We start from the raw sequence: 24,952 nt of genomic DNA on the forward strand, positions 1-24,952 counted from the left end.
CTTATCCTACTTTGCAGTTTACCTCAGACTCTTAGAAGAAACTGCTCTAAATAGTTGCATGTAATGCCTTTTTCCCTCCACAAAGGTGCTTTAAGTGTGCCACATCCTTATTTAACATTGTATTGAAGCAGTATTGTTTTGAGGAAGCATCTAAAAGTCACAATCATGGACGTGCTGTGCTAGGTGCTGTACAAGCACAAAACAAAGAGTCAGTTCCTAGCCCAAAAGTTTAAAACCCTTCTGGCACAGGGAAAATATTCCATTGCTAGAAATGAATGCTTGTATGCAGCCTAAGAGGGGAATACAAAAATAGCATTATGCTCCCACCCAGAGCCGTCCCTTGGGGTGGAGTGAATCAGGGCAACCTTCCCGGGCCTCATGGACAGTGCAGTACAGGCTCCGCCAACAGCAACACCACTCTGCGCGGCTGCTACGCACTGCCAGCTTTGCACTCCAGCCACTAGGGCTGTGCGAAATGTCTATGTTTAGTTTTGGGTTCGGCTGTTTCGGAAGACAGTGATTCATTTTGGTGTTTCAGATCACTGTTCCATTTCGATTCAGCCGAATCTGTTTCAGAGTTTTGAATCTGTTTCGGAGATTCGGATCAGACAGGGAGAGGAAGGCACAACCGGGCAGTTGCAGGTTCTCCTGTGGCTCCTCCGGCTATGCCTGCCTCTCCCTGGGCAGGGGGAGCCATAGGAGAAGCCCCCCCGGCTACCCTGACCGGACCCATCCCCCACCCAGCCCCAGCCTCCCAGCACTTTAAAAGGGGGGCTGTGCCGGACTATTCCTGGGGGGCGTCTCCGAAACATTTTGAGTGGTTTTGTTTCACTTTGGATGATTTTGTTTCATTTCGGAGATGTTTTTGAGCTTTTTGTTTAATTTCAGATTTGGTGTTTCAGGCGCTGAAACATCTCCAAAACGAAAATGACAGCCAAAATTTCGCACAGCCCTACTGGCCGCTCACCCCCCACCACAGGCCCTGCGCAGGCTGATATGCCCCAGGCCATGCACACCCCTAGGGTCGGCGCTGCTCCCAGCTCTCATCTACACTCAACCTACACTGCCTGGCTATCATGGATGATCTGGATCAGTAAACAGAATGGGAGGTTGAAGATTTAATGAAAGAATAGATTTAATGAAACATTAGTAATAGATTTAATGAAAGAATCCCAGGGTTACTTATCTAATCCTGTGTTTCTTATTGTATCAAAAGACCATAGTTCTCCATATTGACACTTACCCCTGTAACTGTCAACTGATGAGACATTTTGTTTATTATGTTAACTGCACACATTTATCATGGGAGAAAAAACAAGGAACAATAGAAAATGTTATTTCAAAAACATAAAAGCCATAGCAGTTGACAGAACCAAGAACGATCATCACTAGTTAAAAAAGCTAGTAAAAATAATGGGATCATGTTGACTGAAATCTATAAGGTCCATGCAGAGTCTACAAGCGATGCAAGAAATAGCTTATCAGAATGACAGTGGGAAGCAGAGATGGAGCACACAGCAATTTCAGCATGGAGATGAAACAGTCATTTTACATGTCTACCTGATGAGAGGAGATATCAGCCTATAAATAAAAGTAAGGCCAAATACAAAGTTGTACAATAGCCATGGAAAAATATGTATGTAGAAAACATTTAAAACACTCTGAATCATTCATACTTTTATCATTTTTTACAAAAAAGAAAAAAAAGAGGGCCCTGGGCTCTGGCCCCGTCTCTTGAGCCCAAGGGAAGTTTTATATTCTGCATTTAATGATCAGCGGTTAAAAATATAAATATGATAATTTCTGGCCCACTGAGGACAGGAGCCAGAATCTAGGACCCTCTGCCCCACAGGACAACATCCATGTCACTGAACAATACCCACAAGCTGGCTCTGCATTCAGTCCCACATATCTCCCACTGCCAATATCTGGCTGCCAATAGGGGGAGGGGGCAGGGGGCTCTCAGTAATGTCTATCTCAAGGCCTCATTGCTAGGGTGCTTGACCAAGAAGTGGAAGATGAAGGTTTAAACTTTGTGGTAAGGCAGGGCCTAGAACCTGAGTCTTCCATTCCCCAGGCAAATAGTCATTAGCGATGATTTTTCTGCAACTAACATTTCAGGGATTTTACATGGAGTTTACATGCCCACCCAACTGGAGCAGGCTCATGACAGAGCATATGAGAAGCAGACTTTTCTGAGCATACACACCAGGGCAAGGCAAGTTTGAAGGGGAGCGTGAAACAAAATGCCACTTATGTGGCTAAAGTCAGCTGCATAAAATACTCTTACCTGCCGAACAGGGAGCTGTTTTGGGGCCTAAGATGTCAAAATCCCTGATCTGAAGTCAGATGTAATTCTATTTTTCCTTTGTAAAATGGCCTACTCTACTACTGTTGTGAATAAGATAAATGTGATACATAATATAGTGCACTGCAACCAGGGCAAGTGTGGAAAATAACACCACTGGTAAACAAAGTGGTAGTATTTGCTATATAACACACAGTCAAGACCTTCACTCTGTGTGTAGCAGTGCATATGGAGCTGGATAGCCTTCCATAACTTTTGAAACCTGGAACCATAGAGAACTAATGATATACTCGCAAGTCAGAAATAGGTAAAGCAAATTTCCTTGAGTTTGACATAGAATATATTGGATATTAAACTGATCCTGATCTAGCAAAAAAGAGGGAACAAGTTAGATCAGTTCTCACTGGAAGACTGATGTAAGGAGACCACCTGTAATTCAATTTGTCTGAATACATAATTGAAAAAAATCTCTCTAGATTTGCAATATTGTTCATTGGTTTATTAAACAATTCACTTTTTGGTCTGTTAGAAAGTTTTCAATTATAGTTGACAAACCTCTGAAGGCTTGACAATTGCCCTGAATCTATGGGATATTTCTAAAATTAAATTTCAACTTTTAGCTCTAGAAAAAGTTTTTTCCTTTTTCTTTCTTCAGCTACTAGAATGCACTGCAGTGCAATACCAAGGTATTAATAAAATCCCAATTCCAGTTTGCAGTAAGAGCTAAACTCATACAAAACCTCATGCAACTTAATTTTTCCAACAGCACAGACGTTTTAGACATCTCTCTGTGAGAATGCATAGGATACAAGTAACTGGCCACCTAAATTCCATACCGAGACATACGGCCAATCTGCCAGTCTAGACATCATTGCTTTGCTAATAATGTAATACACAGGCCTTAGACAGCTATTAAATCAAAATGTTGATGGACAAACAGAGATGAAGTATACTGCCAGCTGCAAAATAATATTTCATGCAAGGATACACAATGTATTCATGCCTCACTGGGGTATGCTGAGCTCTCCATTTGGGAATGAAGCAATTTCACATCAGTTTATTAAGATGCCATATTGCATGCAATTGTTATATGTCACCATTCAAAGCTGAACCATTCCTCAGCACAACACAATTTAAAACATCATGTCAGCCCTAGGTGTTCATTTCTCAACAGCTGGGAAAACAGAATTCAAGGGCAATACAGGAAAGCACCTGCTTGTAGCCCATTCTTGGGCAAAGTGTGCTGAACATGAGTGATGGGCTATTATTCTGACCCCCAAAATAAAATTTGGGAGGTGGGAATCTCATGGATGACATATTAAACATAGGTTTAGGAACTCACATGCACCATGGAAACTGCAAGTAGGTTTATCTCAGATTGCCTTTTATCCTACCCACTAATTCTGATTTCCAGTCTAGCAGTAGGGTTGTGGCAAACTGCCCATCACTCTATCTACTCCTTCCTGAAAGGTGAAAGAAAGGCTTTCTTATATTCTGGATTAACAATAGTGGTTCATCCCAGATCCCATAAATTCCAGAATGCTATAAAGGAGAAAGACAGTGAGGTGGCATAAGCAATGGGCTGGTAAAACTGGTAAAACAATGCAAAAAAGCTGTTGCCCCCAACTGCTGCTAATGTGACTTTCTGAGTGTTGAAAAACACGGATCCCCACTCCCAAAAAACAGTGCTTTACTGTTAGAGGAACTGTATCTGGCTCACTCAGTGACCATATAGCACGTGTGTTTCAGTGCGGCTTTTTGATGCTGATTGAATCAGCTATTAAAGTGCCAAAAAGTCCCGCTGAAGCACTCCAGCTCTACAGATGCCGGGCAGATTGGGTCACATTGACACGATTCCTTTTCTGGGCATGCCCTGTGCTTGGTGCGGGGGTGTGCTGAGCTGAAAGTAAAGTGCTGCATCTCATCCTCCCCCCACCTGTCTAGAAGCACCCTAGGTCTCCCACCTAAATCCCACAGAGTGCACCATGATTCACTGACAAGATACAACAGACAAAATGGAAAGGACAAAAGGCAACGCGGCTGATGCAAAACTGATTCAGAGTCCAGCTGACAACATTTCTCTGTGTCAACAATTATACTGTGCTCATCACTAGGTATCCGGGCACTCAGTAATTCTTGCAGCAGTGCATGAGTTCTTGCAAGAGGACTGTCTGTGACAGGTCTGTCCAGACCCAAAGGCCCTGACTTCTCCATCAGCAAAATCTTTTGCCTGTAATTGCCTCTTTCCCAGGATTGATAAAGGGCTCTTACTGTCCAACTGACAACTTTCCCAACTAGGCAAGTTGGTCCAATAAAAGACCTTGCCTCTCATATCCCTGGATGATCAAGCTATAAACAACAACGCTACTTCTGTCAAGTTAGGTGGCTGTTACTCACTCCTCATAGAGCAGATCAAAACAAAACCCCAGTTCCCACTTCATTTGCAAACTCCAGCTTGTCCGGTACAAAGCAGTCATTTTGAAAGAGAAAATCCTTAATAGAGAAGAACAAAAGGAACTAAGACTCAACTCATGGTGTCATCTGAATCATCCAGTCGGCCCACTATCCTACTTCTTCATTAGTCAAGAAATATCATGCACCTTTGCAGAATTCAGCACCTATAACAAGGTGCTCTTGGCCTTTTAAAAGCTATAGGTTCTGGGACTAGTCAGCTCTGTTTGGCTACCAGATTTCTATAAGGGACTAAACCAGCTCAGTTGGAAAGGACTGCCACAGAAATCTACTGGTATCCTGTACAAATCCCTGAAGTGGGGAGGAGAGATTCAAAGGGAACAGTGGCAGATTAAGATTTATGGGGACTCTAGGCAAACAGAAAATTGGAGGCCCCCTCCAGGCAAAGGGCACGTTCCCTCTACACCTGCCAGGGGCCTGTGGCCTCCTCAGCATGTCCAGGGTGAGCCAGAGGGCACAAGCACTATGGAGGTGAAGGCGGTCCTGGGCCCATCCCAGCCCCTCCACCCTGTGGGTGTCAGGGAGCCAGAGCTGCGGTCCTCTGCCACCACAGGATGGGACGGGGATGGGGTCAGCTTGGAGGGCATAAGCTCTGTCCCCAGCTGCCTGCCCGCCCCTCTGCTGGCCCAGGCAGCATGGGGCTGTTTGAGCTTGTCCCAGCAGTGCTGGTGTTGGCAGCTGCCCACAGATGGCAGGAAGCAGGAGCGGGGCCACCCAGGGGGCCTCTTGGCAGCAGACAACCACAGGAAGCCACTGCTACCTGCAGAGAGTCCCATGGCCACCCCTAGCTCCTGGCCCTGGCTGGAGAGGAGGGGACATGTGCTGTCTGCCCCAGATGTCCATGGCCAGGATGCCTGCCTGTTGGGCTGTGCTGCCCCTGGAGGCCCAGGGGACCCATGGGCCTGTGCATTAATCCACCCCTGAAAGAGAAAGGCCTCTGGGCCCTGGAATAAGGGTCCAAGTCAGAGGATAAACCTAGATTTGTATGTGGAACATACATGAAACTGTGTGGCCTTGACTCTTCTTGGGCTAGAGATAGTATACCCTGCACACAAGGATGTTTTTTTCCATAAGCTAGTGGTTGGAGCACATCCAGAAGCAGGAGTATTTATATCTGTTCTATTTTCTTTAATTCTATCCAAAGTAACTGTGGACATTCTCACCATCCATTTAAACATCCTGTACTATTCTGAAACTGACTCCATTTTAGTCCTAAGCGCTATCTTGCGACAATGAGTCCCACAAGTTGATTTATGCACAGTGTAATAAAGTATCTCCATTTATCAGTTTTACCCTTTTTGGCTTCATTGACTATCTCCTGGTTCTTATTCCTGTCAATCTGTGACCCAGAAGAAATATTTTCCATTTAAATATGTAGGCAAAGAGTGTAAGTGCTGGTACATTCTTAACTACAGTCTTACTAATGAAACACAACATTCTTAGGGTAAATTGCTGCATCAGGCCAAGTTACATTTTGATTTCCAATGTAGACCTAGCAGTTCTTCAGTGTTTAAAGCATTTTCTGAAAAATAACACACACTAGCGGTTCAGAAAGCTAAGTTTTTCTTCTGTTTTCAGCAAGACAAAAACATGTTGATATATTTTTCTAGAGTTTAGGGACAAGAATGGTATCGAGTTCTGACAGATGCCTACTCATGAATGTGCATGCTTTGTTCAGCTTGTAAAAAGCTAGGGTCAGCTCTGCATTACAGAAACACTGCACCTTCAAATGAAGTTTTCTTGTCTGAACACTGTATATGAAAAAAAATGGCTTCCTGGTATTACGCAATCACTATGTGCTCTCACATAACCATGTGCACCTTTTCCCCAAATATCAGCCCCCCAAACTGGCACTTAAGTGAGAAAAAGAATTTTTTGCATAGCCTTGCAGACTTTTTTGCTCTTTTTAAAATCATTGATCCGCCCATGGAGACCAGTCTTCAGCAGCAACTAGGGTTATAGCTTTTGGCTGAGTAGGAAAGGGAGAGTAAGCAAACTGAAGATTAAACTTTGTGTCTGCTCTCTACAGCCATAACTCTGGAAAAATATTTTTTCCTAACCTGCTTTTCCAAAAACAAGATGCACATCTTATTTGGGCACCTTGGACCCAAATGTTGTATGTGAGAAAATATGGTATTGTGACTCAGTGACTTCTGTATGAATTTTGCACCACATGCAAGTTGAAAAATGGGATTTCCACCTGCCAGTATGGTAACATTAATCTGGAATCTGATTACCAATCCCTTTTTTCTCTGGTTTGTGCATCATCACCATAAATAAATAATTCTGCCCTTTATGACATGAGTACAGTCCCACTGACTTTCACATGAAGGTAGATCCAGTCACATAACTATGGAAAGAAAACTGGGCTTCGTGATAATCCTATCCATAGCATATATGGCAGGGAGAATCTAAGTTATCTGCACTTGCACATAACAACAGTACAGCTTAACCATAAAAAGCAACAGTAATTTATATCCACTAAAATAAGTTGATATTATTGTGCATAAGCAGAAAAAGTTTGCTTCTCCTCTTGCTTAACTTAGTGTTCTCCATTGTCTTTAGTTGAGAGACTCCTGAGGGACAATGGTACAAGTGGGATTAATCGGTGTTCAAAAAGACAGTGCAACTTTTATACAACTCTCTATTTGACTACACTATAATATTTCCCCAGAGTCTGCATAATTAGATCAGTTCTCCAATACCATAAATACATACTAAAATAAAAGTTTCTTGGGTTTCTTGTGTTCCTTGCTCTCATTAGCTCAAACTTGCTCTTTATATTATCCTACATAATTGCTGAATGCATTGCTATTCAAAATTCCATTAAGTTTTCCTTAGATGAGAAGTATAGGCTGTAGTAAGCCCTACACTTCTTAATGGTGATTTAGTATAGAATTTGGTTGTGTCTACTTGACCAGAGTATGGGTAAGAGAAAAGGCAAAGGAAATGAGCATGAGAGGACATCATAGACAACAAGGGTGTGTTCACACATTCAAGTACGTGCGCTTGCAGCAGCTCAAATAGAAGCGGTACAAATTTGAGCCAGGGCTTTTTGCCTCAGTGCACATGCCTAGACATGCACTTTAGTGTGGGGCAAACTGTGCCACTTGAGGCAAAATAACCCTGCCTGGCTCCCCCTGGATCTGCAGCCAGGGGGAGCTAGAGCCCGGGGCCAGCACCTGTGCTGTCCCCAGCAGTATAAAAAGCTGCCCTGGCAAGTAGCTCAGGGCTACTCGCTCTCAGGAGCTTCTGGGGCCCAGCCAATTGGTACCTGGGGACACTACCCCTTGTGCCAGCTGGACTGCTGCAGCAGCCCTGAGAGTTCCCTGCACCCTTTACCCACTGCAGCAGTCTGGCAGTGGGGGCTGCTGCTTGGCTGTGACCTGCTGTGCACCTCCCAGACCCGGATGGGGACTGCACAGCCAGTAGAGGCTGGGCCAGCTGCCGGTGGGCTGTGGTTGCAGAGTTTGCCTTTGTGCGGCACTACTACCATGTGGGCTCCCTGCCTGGCCATCGGAGCAGCTATCACCCGGAAGATGTTCCTAGTGTGGTGGACTGCCTTGAGCTGTCAAACCATGTCCTCCTGGTCCCAACTGGCCAGGAGGTCAGCCACTTCCAGCTGGGTCCAAGGTGCCAGCTCTGAGTAAGCTCCTCTGCCTGGGTCCTGCCACTGGCCTCCCTAGCAGGAATTCTGGTGTTCCCTATTTGAAAACTGAAAACTCTCCAATAAAAAAATCCCAAAGTCACTCTGTAAAATACCCCAAAATCCATGTTCCTCCACAATTAAAACAAAAAAACCACTATCTATCTATCTATCTATCTAGATATCTATCTAGATATATATCTATAGAGAGAGAAAGAGAGAGCGATCAGTTGGGCAATGTTTTATTGATACATATACATCCACTGCTGAAAGAGACTTGGGGGTCATTTCATAGATTTCATAGACATTAGGGCTGGAAGGGACCTCGGAAGATCATCGAGTCCAGCCCCCCGCCCAAAGGGCAGGAAGTCAGCTGGGGTCATAGGATCCCAGCAAGATAAGCATCCAGTTTCATCCTGAAAGTGTTCAATGAAGGCGCTTGAACAACCTCCGGTGGCAGGCTGTTCCAGACCTTGGGGGCTCGAACAGTAAAGAAATTCTTCCTTATGTGCAGCCCGAAACGATCTTGTAGTAGTTTGTGACCATTCGACCTCGTCATCCCTTAGGGCGCTTTGGTGAACAAACGTTCCCCCAGATGCTGGTGGTCACCCCTGATAAACTTGTAGGTGGCCATCAGATCACCCCTGAGCCTGCGCTTTTCCAGGCTAAGGAGCCCCAGGGCTCTCAGCCTGTCATCGTAGGGTCTGCTTCCCTGACCTCTGATCATGCGCGTGGCTCTTCTCTGGACTCTCTCAAGCTTCTCCACATCCTTTTTGAATTGTGGAGCCCAAAACTGGACGCAGTACTCCAGCTGTGGCCTCACTAAGGCCGAGTACAGGGGGAGAATGACGTCCCGGGATTTGCTTGAGAAGCATCTATGGATGCAAGCCAGCGTTTTGGTCGCTTTACTCATGATTGACCACAAGATGAACTTGAGCCACCAATGCGATGTCGCAGCTGGTAAAGCAAACAAAACTCTGGCTTGCATCCACAGATGCTTCAAGTAAACCTCAGGATATCATCCTCCCACTGGTGAGGCTGCAGCTGGAGGCCTTGGTAAGGCTGCAGCTGGAGTACTGCATCCATTTCTGGGCTCCACGATTCAAGAAGGATGTCAAGAAGCTTGAGAGAGTTCAGAGGAGAGCCATGTGCATGACCAGAGGAAAAGAGAATAGGCCCTATGAAGAGAGGCTGAGAGCCATGAGACCCTTCAGCATGGAAAAGCACAGGCTCAGGGGGGACCTGGTGGTTGCCTAGAAGTACACCAGGGGTGTTCATCAGGATCTGGGAGAATGTCTGTTCACCAGAGCGCCCCAAGGAAAAACAAGGACCAACGATCGTAAACTCCTACAAGACCATTTTAGGCTGGACATAATAAAAAATTTCTTTACTGTACGAGCCCCCAGGACCTGGAATAGACTCCCTCCAGATGTGGTGCAGGCACCTACTCTGGACACATTCAAGAAACGCCTGGATGCTCATCTTGCTGGGGTCCTTTGACCCTAGCTGACTTCCTGCCCCTGGCAGGGGGCTGGAGTTGTTGACCTTCGAGGTCCCTTCCAGCCCTAACGTCTATGAAATCTATGATACAGTGTTAAAGCAATTTGGAAGCCTGCCAGTGTCTATCATCATAATAAAATGAATTCTAAATACTTACATGTTTTGCTGTTTGCCTTTGGTTTTCTTATCATAGAGCAGTTAGAGCTCCCCCTGACCCCTTCACTAACCAGGATGTGGTGACAGCTGCCCCTGCAGCTACAGGTCCTGCCAACAGGTCTCATCCTGTCTGGCAGCTGGGCATGCAGGGTGTGTGCTGGGGGAATGTAGGTTTTGCAGGAGAGGGGTGGGGAGGGAGGTGGGGGGGATGTGGGTGGCTGTGGAGGAATGTGGGGAGACTGTACAGGGGGGCTGCTCAGGAGCCCCTCTGCACAGCTCACAAACTGCCCCCGACAGGGGCCACATGCCCCCTCTATATCTTTTCTGAATTTAGATCCATCTCAGTGATTTTCAACTGAGATGCCATGGAATTCAGAAAGGTTATGGAAGATGAGGCTGAAAAGCTTGAAAACCATTAGTATAGAAACTAATCCTTTGCTTAAAGAAAGATGTATTTGGTGTCATTTTTTAACAGTGCATCTCAGCACTGGTATGACTTCCTCTAGCAGGGGAATGTAATATGTTCTGGGGAAAAAACAACACACCCACACATGCCTTTCTGCATGTAAGAGTGCAGTACGCCACCAATTTTAATCCAGAAAATAAGGTGTGCCTTAGCTATCAAAAGTTTGGGAAACACAGAATGTAGCATTTCAGTGTAGATTCATAGATTCATAGATGTTAGGGTCGGAAGGGACCTCAATAGATCATCGAGTCCGACCCCCTGCATAGGCAGGAAAGCGTGCTGGGTCTAGATGACCCCAGATAGATGCCTATCCAACCTCCTCTTGAGGACCCCCAGGGTAGGGGAGAGCACCACCTCCCTTGGGAGCCCATTCCAGACCCTGGCCACTCTAACTGTGAAGAAGTTCTTCCTAATTTCCAGTCTAAATCTGCTCTCTGCTAGCTTGTGGCCATTATTTCTTGTAACCCCTGGGAGCGCCTTGGTGAATAAAACCTCACCAATTCCCTTCTGTGCCCCCATGATGAACTTATAGGCAGCCACAAGGTTGCCTCTCAACCTTCTCTTGCGGAGGCTGAAAAGGTCCAGGTTCTCTAGTCTCTCCTCGTAGGGTTTGGCCTCCAAGCCCTTAACCATACGAGTGGCCCTTCTCTGGACCCTCTCCAGGTTATCCATCCCTCTTGAAGTGCAGTGCCCAGAATTGCACACAGTATTCCAACTGAGGTCTGACCAACACCCGATAGAGGGGAAATATCACCTCTTTGGATCTATTCATCATGCATCTGCTGATGCACGATAAAGTGCCATTAGCTTTTCTGATGGCTTCGTCACACTGCCGACTCATGTTCATCTTGGAGTCCACCAGGACTCCAAGATCCCTTTCCGCTTCTGTGCCACCCAGCAGGTCATTTCCTAGGCAGTAGGTATGCTGGACATTTTTCCTCCCTAGGTGCAGCACTTTGCATTTCTCCTTGTTGAATTGCATTCTGTTATTTTCTGCCCACTTGTCCAACCTATCCAGGTCTGCTTGCAGCTCTTCCCTGCCCTTAGGCGTGTCCACTTCTCCCCATAGTTTTGTGTCATCTGCAAACTTGGACAGAGTACACTTCACTCCCTCGTCCAAGTCGCTGATGAAGACACTGAAGAGTATCGGTCCAAGGACCGAGCCCTGCGGGACCCCACTGCCCACACCCTTCCAGGTCAAAACCGACCCATCCACTATGACTCTCTGGGTGCGACCCTCTAGCCAATTCGTCACCCACTGGACTGTGTAGTCATCCAAGTCACAGCCTCTTAACTTGTTCACCAGTATGGGGTGGGATACCGTATCGAAGGCCTTCCTGAAGTCTAAGTATACGACATCAACCCCTACTCCCACGTCCAGGCGTTTCGTAACCTGGTCATAAAAAGAGACTAGATTAGTTAGGCATGATCTGCCTGCTACGAACCCGTGCTGGTTTCCCCTCAGCATAATTTGTCTTGCCGGGCTCTCGCAAATGTGAGCCTCGATAATTTTTTCAAAGACTTTGCCTAGGATGGAGGTGAGACTGACTGGCCTATAGTTGCCTGGGTCCTCCTTCCTCCCCTTCTTGAAAATGGGGACCACACTGGCCCTTTTCCAGTCCTCTGGGACTTGGCCTGTGCGCCATGAGCGTTCAAATATTCCCGCCAGTGGCTGTGCAATGACGTCGGCCAGTGCCTTCAGTACCCTCAGATGGAGCTCATCTGGGCCTGCCAACTTAAAGGCATCCAGTTCCTCTAAGTGACTCTGCACCATCTCAGGGTCTACGCATGGAAGTCTGGCGCCTTGCTGCTGCCTCTCTACAACCCCAGTGAGAGCCTTGTCCTGCCCCTCACTTAGGAACACTGAGGCAAAGAACTCATTGAGGAGTTCAGCCTTGTCCCCCCTGTCCGTCACCAATTGCTTCTGCCCATTTAGTAGGGGTCCTATTCCACCCTGGGTCTTCCTTTTACTCCCTATATATCTAAAAAACAATTTCTTGTTATCCTTTACTTGGGATGCCATCCTCAGCTCCATGGTAGCTTTGGCCCGCCTAACTGCCTCCCTACAAGTGCGAGCAGAGGAGGTATACTCCTCTTTGGTAATCTCTCCCTGTTTCCACTTTTTATATGCTCCCCTTTTAGTCCGCAGGCTTCCCTGGATTTCTCTGGTCAGCCAAGGAAGCCTCCTGGCCGCTTTCCCTCTTTTTCCTCGCATCGGGATCATCTCCCTTTGTGTCTGAAGGATCATTTCCTTAAGGCACAGCCACCCTTCTTGGGCTCCCATCACTTCAAAACTCCTACTCTGCAGTGCGTCCTTGACTAATAGCCTGAGTTCATTGAAATCAGCTTTCCTAAAGTCTATCACTTTCACCCTACTAGTTACCTTACCCACTCAACGTCTTATGAAGAATTCTATTATTAGGTGATCACTGTTCCCCAGATGGCCACCGATGTGTAGGTCCCCTACCATATCATCCCCCATTGCCAATAAAAGATCCAGTAAGGCATTCCCCCTAGTGGGACCGTGTTCCTCCTGCGTCAGGTGGAGGTCCTGTACACAGGATAGGAACCTGCGTGAACGGTGGGACTTTGCTGTCTGCATCTCCCAGCAGATGTCTGGGTAGTTTAGGTCCCCCATGACTACCACCTCCTTAGCTTTTATGGTCTCCGAGAGCTGCCTCAGGAGCCCCAAATCTAGTTCTTCCCCTTGGTGTGGGGGTCTGTAGCAGACCCCTACCACCAAATCCCTTTCTCCTTGCCCCCCATGTAACCTAACCCACAATCCTTCTACTTCTTCATCCTTCGATTCCGTCTTGATGAGGGTCAAGGTATATTGCTCATTGACAAAGAGCGTAACCGCTCCCCCTTTCTTCCCCACCCTGTCCTTTCTGTACAGCCTATTTGCAACCCCAAGCACTCACATATTATGAATCAGACCTCCCCCTCCAAAAAAAACCACAGGACTTTTACAACAAAGAAATCTTCATAGTTTCATAGTTTGAAGGGTTGGAAGGGACCTGAGCAGATCTCCAAGTCCAACCCCCTGCCATGGCAGAAAAGAGTACTGGGGTCAAATGACCCCAGCAAGGTATTCATCTAGCCTCCTCTTAAAGACCCCCAGGGTAGGAGCCAGCACCACTTCTCTTGGAAGTTGGTTCCAGATCCTAGCCGCCCTGACACTGAAGTAGCACCTCCTTATAGCTAGTCTAAATCTACCCTCTGCCAGCCTGTGACTGTTATTTCTTGTCACTCCTGGAAGTGCTTAGGGGAACAGGGACTCCCCCAATGCCTGCTGGTCAACCCTGACTAGTTTGTAAACGGCCACTAGATCCCCCCTCAGCCTTCTCTAGTGGAGGCTGAACAGGTTCGGGTCCCTTAGCCTCTCCTCACAGGGCCTGCCCTGCTGCCCCCTGATCATGTGAGTGGCCCTCCTCTGGACCCTCTCCATGTTGACCACATCCCATCTTAAGTGCGGTGCCCAGAACTGGATGCAGTACTCCAACTGTGGCCTGACCAGTGCCACATAGAGGGGGAAGATCACCTCCTTGGACCTGCTCGTGATGCATCTGTGGATGCATGACAAGGTGTGGTTAGCCTTCCTGACAGCGTCCTCACACTGTCAGCATATGATCATTTTGGCATCAATAATGACTCCAAGATCCTTTTCTGCCTCTGCTTTGACAAGAAGGGAGTTCCCCAGCCTGTAGGTATGCTGCTGGTTCTTCCTCCCCAGGTGCAGCACCTTACACTTGTCAGTATTGAAACCCATCCTGTTCTCATCTGCCCGCCCCTGTAACCTGTCTAGGTTCAATTTCAGCCTATTCCTCCCTTCTAGCATGCCCACTTCCCCCCCACATCTTAGTGCCGTCTTCAAATTTGAACAGGGTGCTTTTTACTCCCTCATCCAAGTCGCTGATGAAGATGTTGAACAGTGGGGGCCTGAGGACCAAGCCCTGGGGAACCCCACTGCCCACATCCCTCCAGGTCAAAAATGACCCATCCACCACCACTGGTGTGGCCCAGCCAGTTAGTAACCCATTTGATTGTGTAGGTGTCGATGCCACAGTCCCCTAGTTTTTTAATGAGAATAGGGTGAGAGACAGTGTCGAAGGCCTTCCTAAAGTCCAGGAAGACTGCGTCCACTGCTACCCCTGCATCTAAGGATTTTGTGACCTGGTTGTAGAAGGCCACCAGGTTGGTCTGACAGGACCTGCCTCTAATGAACTCATGTTGGTTGCTCCTAAGCATAATCTCCCCTGCTGGCTCCTCATGGACATGCGCTATGATAATTCTCTCAAAAAGCTTACCCAGGACCGAGGTAAGACTGACTGGCTTATAGTTTCCTGGGTCCTCCTTCCTCCCTTTTTTGAAAATGGGAACCACATTGGCCCTTTTCCAGTCCTCTGGCACCACACCAGAGCACCATGAGTGCTGGTAAAGCAATGCCAGGGGTCCCACAATGACCTCTGCTAATTCCCTCAGCACTCTGGGGTGGAGATCATCAGGTGATTTAAATATATCCAGTCCCTCCAGAAGTTCCCTGACTAGATCTTCACTAACCCTAGGTCTGGGTGCACCTCCCCTGGGGCCTACAGAGGTCCTGGTCGGGGGGGTTGGGGGGGGTGACCCAGTCCCTGCTCAGGAAAATGGAGGCAAAGAAATTGTTAAATAGGTTAGCTTTGTCATCTGGTGTGACGACCAGATTTCCTAGTGTGTCTTGCAGAGGCCCCACGTTACCCGGTACACCTTCTTTTTACCCCCTATGTATTTAAAAAAGGACTTCCTGTTGTCCTTGATCTGGGTAGCTAGTCCCAGATCCATCTCCACCTTGACCTTCCTGACCGCCCCCCTGCAGCACTGAGCAACCGAGGTGTAGTCCTCCCTGGTGATGGCCCCTCCCTTCCATTGGCCTCCCTTTTAGCCAGGAGATGTTCCTGTATGCTTTTGGTAAGCCACGGGGGCTTTTGCGCCCTCTTGCCTGGGGTCCTTTAATTTGCCTTCTGGTTTAAGGGCCTAAAAATTTGATTCAAGGTCACTCTAAGTTGTTCTCAGCCATCATGAGACCTGAGCTTTTCCTATAATAACTTTTCCTGAAGTCAGAACTTTGGAAAAGCACCAGAGATTGTGAGACTCATGAAAACAAAATCCTAAGATCCAGTTCACTGAGCTTCACTCTCACTGTTTTAGCAGTTGTTGGCCTGGACACACAGAGATTTAGATAGCTATTTTAGATATCCTAGACCCAAACCACAAGAAACCTTGAAGACAAGATCCAAAACTATGACCTTGGATTGAAATGTTATTGGAATCCATTGTGGAGAGCACAAGAAGGGTACAATGCACTTATGTTGCAAAGGAGGGGTGGTGCAGCTAAGGGTGGTACAGCTAACTAGAAAACAAGAGATGAAACCCTTCTCATGGCTCCTGCTTTCTTCCTTTGTCTGTTGTGTTTGTCTCTTTTCCTGCCTATCTGTAACCTCAAATTAACAGTTGTGATTGTAATAAATGGCTGAAACAGGAGAGTTAAATTGCTAGAGGATTACAGCACTGTGCCTTCCATCTCCATGAAAACAAAAGAAAAAAGGTCTTTGCATCAAAATGAGATGCATTCAAAGTCAGCCAAAGGCCCCCTTTGCCACACAGCTTGTTTTATCAAGTTAAAATATGGCATATCACGACAGAGCATATCACTGTATAAAGGGCATATTCAATAGCACACAGGGATCTCTCATGCCAGTTGTTGCATCAAAGACATTCCTCACAAAACGGAGAGGGTCAAGCATAGCAGCAGCACAATGCAAAAGAAAAAGGCATTTTCCTCACAGTTATTAATGAATGCGGATGGTTACAGGGAGCCCTGTCCAGGGGAACCAACACAGAACCCTGAGCACTGGCCACCTTCCAAGCTGCCAGCTCTGCCTGCTGGCCTTCAAGAGTTGATGCAGAGTAATTTAGTTTTCATTTACCAAGTTTAAAGGGCTGAGTAATCAAGAAGGCATTTGTGAAGAAGAGTGGAATAAAACTCATCCCCAGAGAAGATAAGGCTACTACTATCAAAAGAGAGAGGATCAACTCTTACGCTGCATACATTCTTCTAGACAGAGACAGGCAAGCTGATAAAAAGGCTCTCTGTCAATCATCGAGCCAGGTGCATTTAGCAAGCAGAAGGCAATGACAAGTTAAGGGGATTTATCCAATTCTTGACATACGAGAAAGGACCATCAGTGCTCAAAAGGTACAGAAGCACTATCCTGAAAGCAAACAGCTACTTCTCATTTTGTCTTTTACCATCTTATTGTCAACACCAGTGCCATGACACGGTAGGGCAACAGCAACAGCATGGGTTAGAGGGATGTATTTGCTCAGTTCCAGTTCTGTGACCATCTGGGTGAAGCACATAAGTCTGGTTCATCAGCATTTGCATTAGCAACAATCAAGTCCTGTCTGGAGTTGAGACGTGAGACCTGGGGTGCTCAACTTCTGGCCTGTGGGTCAGATCCAGTTTACAAGGACATGTCATCTGGCCCGTGGGTTCTCCTACAGTTCCAAAAACTTATCAGTGGTGAAGCAGTGGCAGTGTTAATTGCAGTTCCCTGCTGCCAAATATCCAAATCCATGAGGAGCCCTTCAGGTCAGACGATGTAACCTTGGGTGCTAGATTGCACTGGTGTATGAGGTCAGGTCAGCACCCATCCAGATCCAGTGTGCAGATTCAAGCTGGCAAGCAGTCAGATCCAGCACATGAGATAGGGCTGCATGTGGTGTCAGGCCGGTGTGCACAGCCAGGCCAACACACCAAATCACACCCATGAACAGACCTCATGCGCTGGACCTAGCCCATGGACTGGCCCTATACCACTCACCTGGCTCTAACACCATTGCCTTAGAGCTTATTAGCTCTTACTCTGTAGCAATTGTTGTGGCTGTTCTGCATGTACAACTGTGCACATCCCTTCATGTTTAAATGCTTCCTGTTTCTTTGACTTTGTGATAACTGGCACTTCCTTTGGAGGGATTTTTGTGTTCTGCTTGGCCTAAATTTGCAGCATAACCACTCTGAAAATTAGTTTAGCACATTCTGAGTATCTGAAACTCCCAAGAAAGGTGCAGAGAGTCCATAATGCTGTTCAGGATCAAAGCTTTTTATGGGAAGGGAGAACTTCACTGGCCAGGCATATACCACATTTGGGGTTGGCAATTTCCAAAAAAGGCACATGGTACATGTACTCTGCTGCTAAGATGGCAAGAAGCAAGGCACCAGATGAATAACTGACAGACTACTTCTTACCTTGGTTTATGGCCTCAGGGAATGGGACATGGGATGTGTGACAGTTTATCACCTGTCCCGCTTTGCAAGCTTGAGGCAACTCATCAAAAATCCACAGAAATGAACACTTCCATTCAAAACATTTATAACCATAATATTTCAAATTCAATTGGCTTCTCCCTTTTTTGTGTAAACTCATAGTGCTAGGGTTGGAAGGGACCTCATGAGGTCATCTAATTCAACCCCCTGCTCCAGGCAGGGTTGTCCCTCACTAAACCATCCCAGTCAATGACCATTAAATCTATTCTTAAAAAACATCCAAGGATAGAGATTCTGCCTCTCCACACTAAGGAAGCCTGTTTCAATGCTTAATCACCCTCATAGAGAGAAAGTTCTTCCTAATACCCAACCTAAATTTCCCTTATGACAATTTTAAACTATTGTCTTTGCCCTGTCCCCTATGGCTATGGAGAATAGTCTAGACTCATCCTCCACATAACCACCCTTCAGGTATTGGAAGACTTATCAAATCCCCCCTCACTCTTCTATTCTCCAGACTAAATAAACCTAGTTCTTTCAGTCTGTCCTCATAAATCATGTTTCCCAGACCTCTAAGCATTTGTGTCATTCTCTGCTGGACTCTTTCTGTCCACATATTTCTCGAAGTGAGCAGCCCAAAACTAGACACAATACTCCAGATGAGGCCTTACTACTGCCAAATAGAATAGAAGAATTACTTCCCTCTATTTGCCAGTCGCATTCCTATTAACGAAGCCCAATATGGTTTTGGCTCTTTTTCCGGAAGAGCACACTGTTGGCTCATATTTAGCTTATGATTCACTGTGATTGTTGGGTACTTTTCTGCAAAACTGCAGCCTAGCCAGTCACTCCCCAACCCTGTCTGTATTTGTGCATGCTATTGTTCCATCCTAAGCATTGGACTTTGCACTGAAATTTTATTTGATACTTTGATGAAGAAAAAATAACTAATCCCTTAACATTTTGGGGGAGAACGATATCACGTGGCACAAGATAACAAAGTAGTTTGGCACTTTTGCACAGATCAAACTATTTGGTTCGATTTAAATTCCAGACTTATTTATACAGCCACTACTTTCCTCAGTTTCCTTTAGCAAAGGCCAAATAAAAAACGAAATACTTTTATGAAAGATTTATCTATTAAGGGGAGATTGCTTTAAAAATGGATCAGTACATGCAAATATTACTAGTCATTCAGAAAAAGAAATCTGTGTTAATTAATGGCACATTTAGATTGGTGTACATACATAACATCATCAGCAAGATTGTAAATTCAATATATGACAGCTGAGCCAATACACAATAAATGAAATTTATACCCAGTGCTGAAGTCAGAACAAAACAAGGTTTACACATCACTCCAACTGCATTTTTATGACATGCAAGACTTAAATGGTGCATCAGCCATTCTGCACGATCTCGCAGAAAGGGGACTACCACCCAGTAAGAATAATTTTTTTTTTTTTCAGTGGAGAGGAGTGAGATTTATTATTGGCAGTTCTGTGCAAGTAAAATACAATGACAATAGTTTTCAGCTTGTTCTGTTATGTTATATCTGCACTGAAAATAGCTACTTTCCTGTTAATGTTGGTGTAAACATGCACTTGGATAATCTAGTTAAGAGTATTGTATACATTCAAATATGGGATGTACACGTTTTTACTTGAGTGTCATTAATAGACACCATTAATATACAATATGTAAAAACCCCACACACGCATGATCAAAACACCAAGTATCAGAAAACTCAATCTACATGCTGACATCCTGTTTTTCCATCTTATTTTATGCACAATACAGAATGGATCTCTTATATTTAGAAAGAAATTCTGCTCTCATTTACACAAGTCTGAATCTGGAGAACCTTCCCTGATGTCAATGAAGTCACTTTGCACTTATCTTGGTATAATCAAGGGTAGACTTTGGTCCATTTGGTTCAATAATGTAAAGAGATGTAACATGCATACAAGAGCTTCACTAATGACAAATACTCAGATATGCATGAACACAAGGTCTGCCTTCAAGATGTAATGGCACATCTAAAAGGACGTTATTGAATTTTTAATTCCATCCATTTACCTTTTGCTGCTAAAAGCATATTAGAATAATGGATTTCTAGACTTAGATTACAGTCTACAAAATTATACCTGCTAAATAACACAGAGCATATCTTACCTAACTGCTTCTCTCGTTCCTCCCTCCGTTCCCTTGCAAGTCGTTGTCTGTCATCAACCTTCAGTACTGGGGGTTGATCTGGGGGAAAAAATCAGGAAGACAGATTAAAATCTAGTAACAGGAAATACAATCTTGTTATAACAGCGACTAACAGGCAGCTATAACTCTCAAAGATGCCTCAAAAATACCTATTTAGCAAAGACAGCTTAATACAATTGTGAACCCATTCTAATTACAGTAAAGGAAAAAAGGGTAAAGTTAAGCCCTTGCTGCAAGCTCTATGGTAAAAGTGGCCACCCTGATTGCTAGCAAAATTAGCTGTTATTACAGCTAGACTATTTATTTAAAGTTTCAGGACTGTAACTTTAACAATCACTTTGTTAAATATGGAAAATATGACACAGCTCTGATAAAAAAGAAAACAAAATCAACTGATTTCAGGGATGAAGCTTTATAAGCTGCTGCACAGAAACTGCAACACCACAGGTATTTTAGGCCATGTTTATAACCATCTCCCTGCCAAACTTGGAACAACCGCCAAGGAAATATGTCCTGCCCATTCAATCCCATTCTACCTAGTATCATAGTACTTAGCATCATAGTGTTTAGGGTTGGAAGGCACCTAAACAGATCATCAGGTCTGACCCCCCTGCCCCGGGCAGAAACAGGTGCCGGGATCATATCACCGCAGCCAAATATCTGTCCAGCCTCCTCTTGAAGACCCCCAAGGTAGGAGAGAGCACCACCTTACTTGGGAGCCCAATCCAGCACCTGGCAACCCTAACAGTAAAGTAATGTCTCCTGATGTCCAGCCTGAACCTTCTCTCTAACAATTTGTGGCCGTTCTTCCTAGTAACCCTGGGTGGTGCCCGGGGGAACAGAGCCTCACCCAATCCCCGCTGGTCCCCCCTGGTGAGTTTGTAAACAGCCACCAGATCCCCTATCAGCCTTCTCTTGTGGAGGCTAATTAGGTTCAGGCCCTTCAGCCCCTCTTCGTAGGGCCTGCCCTGCTGCCCCCTGACCATGAGAGTGGCCCTCCTCTGGACCCTCTCAATGCTAGCCACATCCCTCTTGAAGTGTGGTGCCCAGAACTGGACACAGTATTCCAACTGTGGCCTGACCAAAGCTGCATAGAAGGGAAGGATCACCTCCTTGGACCTGCTTATGATGCATCTGTGGATGCATGACAAGATGCAGCTAGCCTTACTGACCACTTCCTCACCTTGGCAGCTTATGTTCATCCTGGAGTCAACAATAACTCCAAGGTCCCTTTCTGCCACCATATTGACAAGAAGGGTGTTCCCCAGCCTATAGGTGTGTTGCTGGTTCCTTCTCCCTAGATGCAGCACCTTGCACCTGTCTGTGTTGAATTTCATCCTATTCTCATCCGCCCACCTCTGTAACCTGTCTAGATCTAGCTGGATTCAGTCCCTCCCCTCCAGCGTGCTCATCTCGCCCCACAACTTGGTGTTGTCAGTGAATTTGGACAGTGTGCTTTCCACACCCACATCCAGATCACTGATAAAAATGTTGAACAGTACAGGGCCCAGGACCGAGCCCTGGGGGACTCCACTGCCCACATCTCTCCAGGTCGAAAATGACCCATCCACCACCACTCTCTGGGTGTGACGATCTACAGAATTTGCCACCCATTTGACTGTGTAGGCATCACTGCCACAGTCACCAAGTTTTTTTAAGAGAATGTGGTGGGAAACAGTGTCCTGAACACCTACACTCAGCAATCAGGCAACAGACAAACTACGCTGTCCTGAGTGTGTTCCCTAGGCTCTGTCTTGGATTGCCCAGTACTACTGACAGGGCACCTACATGGGATGATTCTAGGCCACCTACATTGCTTAACTCCTGGGCTTTGGCAAGCACAATGCAGAAGTGACTGGGAGGACCTAATTTCCTTGGTGGTAGGCCCAAGTTTGGCAGGGAGGCAGTAAAGACAAAGACTTCCTGAAGCATAATGGCCTTGATACAGTACTTATGTGCTTCACATCAAGCACATTAGTACTGCCATAGCATACTTATAAGTTAAGAACAAGCTTGCATATTTTGCTGAATGTAGCCATGTTTTTAGGGCAGAATAATAATAACTAGCTGAACAAAGAATTTATACTTTGCATCCATCTTTATAGACTAAAAACTGCAATACCCCATTGATTCAACATTGTAATTTCCAAGACAACACTGTATATTATTCTGTAACCCTTCTGCAGAAGATTCACGCTGCAGAATATTCTTACTGTACAATACACTGAACATACAGAAAGCCATTTTACAGGACTATAGAAAAGTGTATGCCGTGAAACATATGAGCTGGATCTTAACACTGTAATAGCTCTTAACTGAGGTGCTGTGAGGTCTGTAATAGTTAACAATATGACACTGAGTCTCCCACCGAATTCTTGAGGTATTTTAGGGCTATGCAAGGTTTTATGTACCACATATACACAGTATAGTATGATACTGGAACAAAAGAGGATAGTTTTATCAACTGAAGAAAGTCAAGACCAGTGGCTTTCAACCTGTTTTTGGACTCAAGGTGCCCCTTATTAGACTCAAGCCACCCTCTCAGATAAGCTCAGATTTTAGCTTTCACTCATTTTTGTCTACAGAAAAACAACAGAGTAATTCTTCTGTTGCAATGAACTCAAAAAGACCATAAGTGCTCAGAACGTCTTGGACATTATGGATTCCTACAATCTTGAGCAGAGACAACCTGAGCAGGGTGCAGGGCCCCACCCCTGAACACAAGGAAGCCAGCAGAGGATTTGGCGTGGGGGGGAGCATCCGGATGCACCATCCAGATGCACCTGATTTGGTGGCAGGGGGGTGTGAGAGCCCGGAGATGCCGGATTTGGCGGTGGACTCCAGGGTGCCAAGGGACTGGACATGAAGTTGGCAGCAGCGCAGAGTTGCCACACCACTCTGCCCAGCTCCATGGGCCCCCCCCCCCAAAGCGCAGAGCCCGGGGTGGTCACCCTGATTTGCCCCCCTCCCCCGCAGGGATGGCCCTGATCTTGAGAATCACACGCAAGTGTTTCCACCCTCCAGAACCCTTAAAAGGGTCTCATATCACCCTGGTTGAAAATCACTAGTCAAGACTTTGTAACTTGACTATTAAAAACTTTAAAAAAAGCAGTCTCTCTGGGAGACTGGATCATGTCAAGGATCAGTGATAACAAGTAAAGAGTCTCTTTTCAGTATGTTGCTGATTTTAAACCAGCCCAGGTCTAGAGCATAAAAAATTAATGCTACTTGGGCACATCTATGCATGGGATTAATCCACACAAATAAACTGCACAGTTTAAGTAATAAACTGCAGAGTTGATTTGTGCACTGCACATGGAGCCCTGCTGGAGCAGCCTGGGCTGGCAGGGGACCTGGGGGGTCAGGCTGCCAGCCCAGAGCTGCTCCAATGGGTCTCCACATGCTGTGGAGGGGTTGGCCACCCTCTGGCCAAGGCATGAGGGTGCTTCAGCACTGGGGCTGCTTGCCAGCTAGCCCTACCCTGAAGCACCCTGGGCCCTAGCCAGCCAGAGCAGCATCTATGCATGCACTGCCGCTCATGAAAAAGCTGCTGTAGAGTTTATTAGTTCTGTGTGCCCTAATAGTGGTACATGTGTAGATGCTGACATGTTTACTGTGCAGTTAATTAGTCAACTGCGCAGTAAAAATCTCATGTACACATGTTGAGTATTTGGTGGCAAACAGGGAATGTGTTGCCAGCCTCAGTCTGGTTCCTAGAGGAAAAGATGCACAACAGAAACACTGTCATAATGGACACCATCTAGTTACTTTTTGGCAAGCTCAGTAATGGAGCAAAAAGCTGAATTCCCACTTCATGCCAGAATACTGACTCTAAAGCGGGACTGAGGTACACTGGAAATGGAGGATGTACGAAATTTTGCATTAACATTGTCCCTGCTTACTTGTTCTTGTTCTTTAACAAAATAAGTTAAGTCTGGACAGCTACTGATTTAATATGGTCCTCACAAGTACTGAAAAGTTTACCAAAATCAGAACACAAAAACAGTAAAGATTTTTTTGGATATAATAAATATTCAGTGTTACTTTGACACTAGGGAGACTTAGACCCCAGTGTTTGTTTTTTTAAAATCTTAAAACACTGAGTGAAGTAAAGGGAGTATCTTCTGCATGACAAATGTCTAAGCGTAGTCTGGATGCAACATGAATCTGCTTAATAATGGATGGTGGGTAATTACTAATGTACACCCTATTTTACGTGTAGAAACACTGCTGCTGCAATTGTCAAATCAGCCAAATAGCAACCAGAATACACAGTACATGCAATTATGCAACTTGACAGCAGAAATACCTGAATTGTACAAACACACCGACTATGGACATGTATATGTTTACCTATGGCTTTAATTAACTTTAAAAACAGGTTTTTCGTAATTTCCAAAGTTACAGTAGAATAGAAAACAAGACTAAATATAGCTAAATCCAAATTAGAAGATGTTTGTCAAAAATTAATGTTGAAGTGAAGACAAGATAATTATGGACTAATTTATACTGGCTATTTGAATTAGAACATATGAAAAATGTGGATTTAAGTCAACTGGTCCAATAGATGCTGATGCTTTGGATCCATGTCATCTTGGATGAAACACCAATTGCTGACTGGTTTACATTTAATTACCTAATAACTTATCAGTGAACGATGATCAATCAGATAAATATAATCTGATCAGAGGTTAGAGAATGTATCCCTGATTCAATGGAATTAAACAAATGTAATACCGTATGTAATGGGGCTGAATCACACTATGTTTATTCATTACTAACTGGTAGCCAAATCAAATTAATGCTATTAAAGAGTCACCAACATGAGCCTAAGTAATCTCTTACCTAAATATACTGGGTCACATCATTAGCTAACATGAGAGA

The 24,952-nt window shown here is 45.4% G+C and overlaps 1 protein-coding gene across 6 annotated transcripts in view; it reads right to left on the minus strand.

The window, feature by feature from the left end:
* MAP7 (microtubule associated protein 7) overlaps window positions 1–24,952 on the minus strand; it is a 204,440-nt gene that overhangs the window by 68,117 nt on the left and 111,371 nt on the right. For all 6 annotated transcript variants that reach the window (XM_059713421.1, XM_059713420.1, XM_059713417.1 and 3 more), the window contains exon 3: window positions 20,030–20,107. In XM_059713421.1, coding sequence (XP_059569404.1) covers window positions 20,030–20,107 — 78 coding nt within the window. The remainder of the gene's footprint in view (window positions 1–20,029; window positions 20,108–24,952) is intronic.

The sequence above is a fragment of the Alligator mississippiensis genome, chromosome 1 (genome assembly GCF_030867095.1).
Source record: "Alligator mississippiensis isolate rAllMis1 chromosome 1, rAllMis1, whole genome shotgun sequence".
Classification (NCBI taxonomy): domain Eukaryota; kingdom Metazoa; phylum Chordata; order Crocodylia; family Alligatoridae; genus Alligator; species Alligator mississippiensis.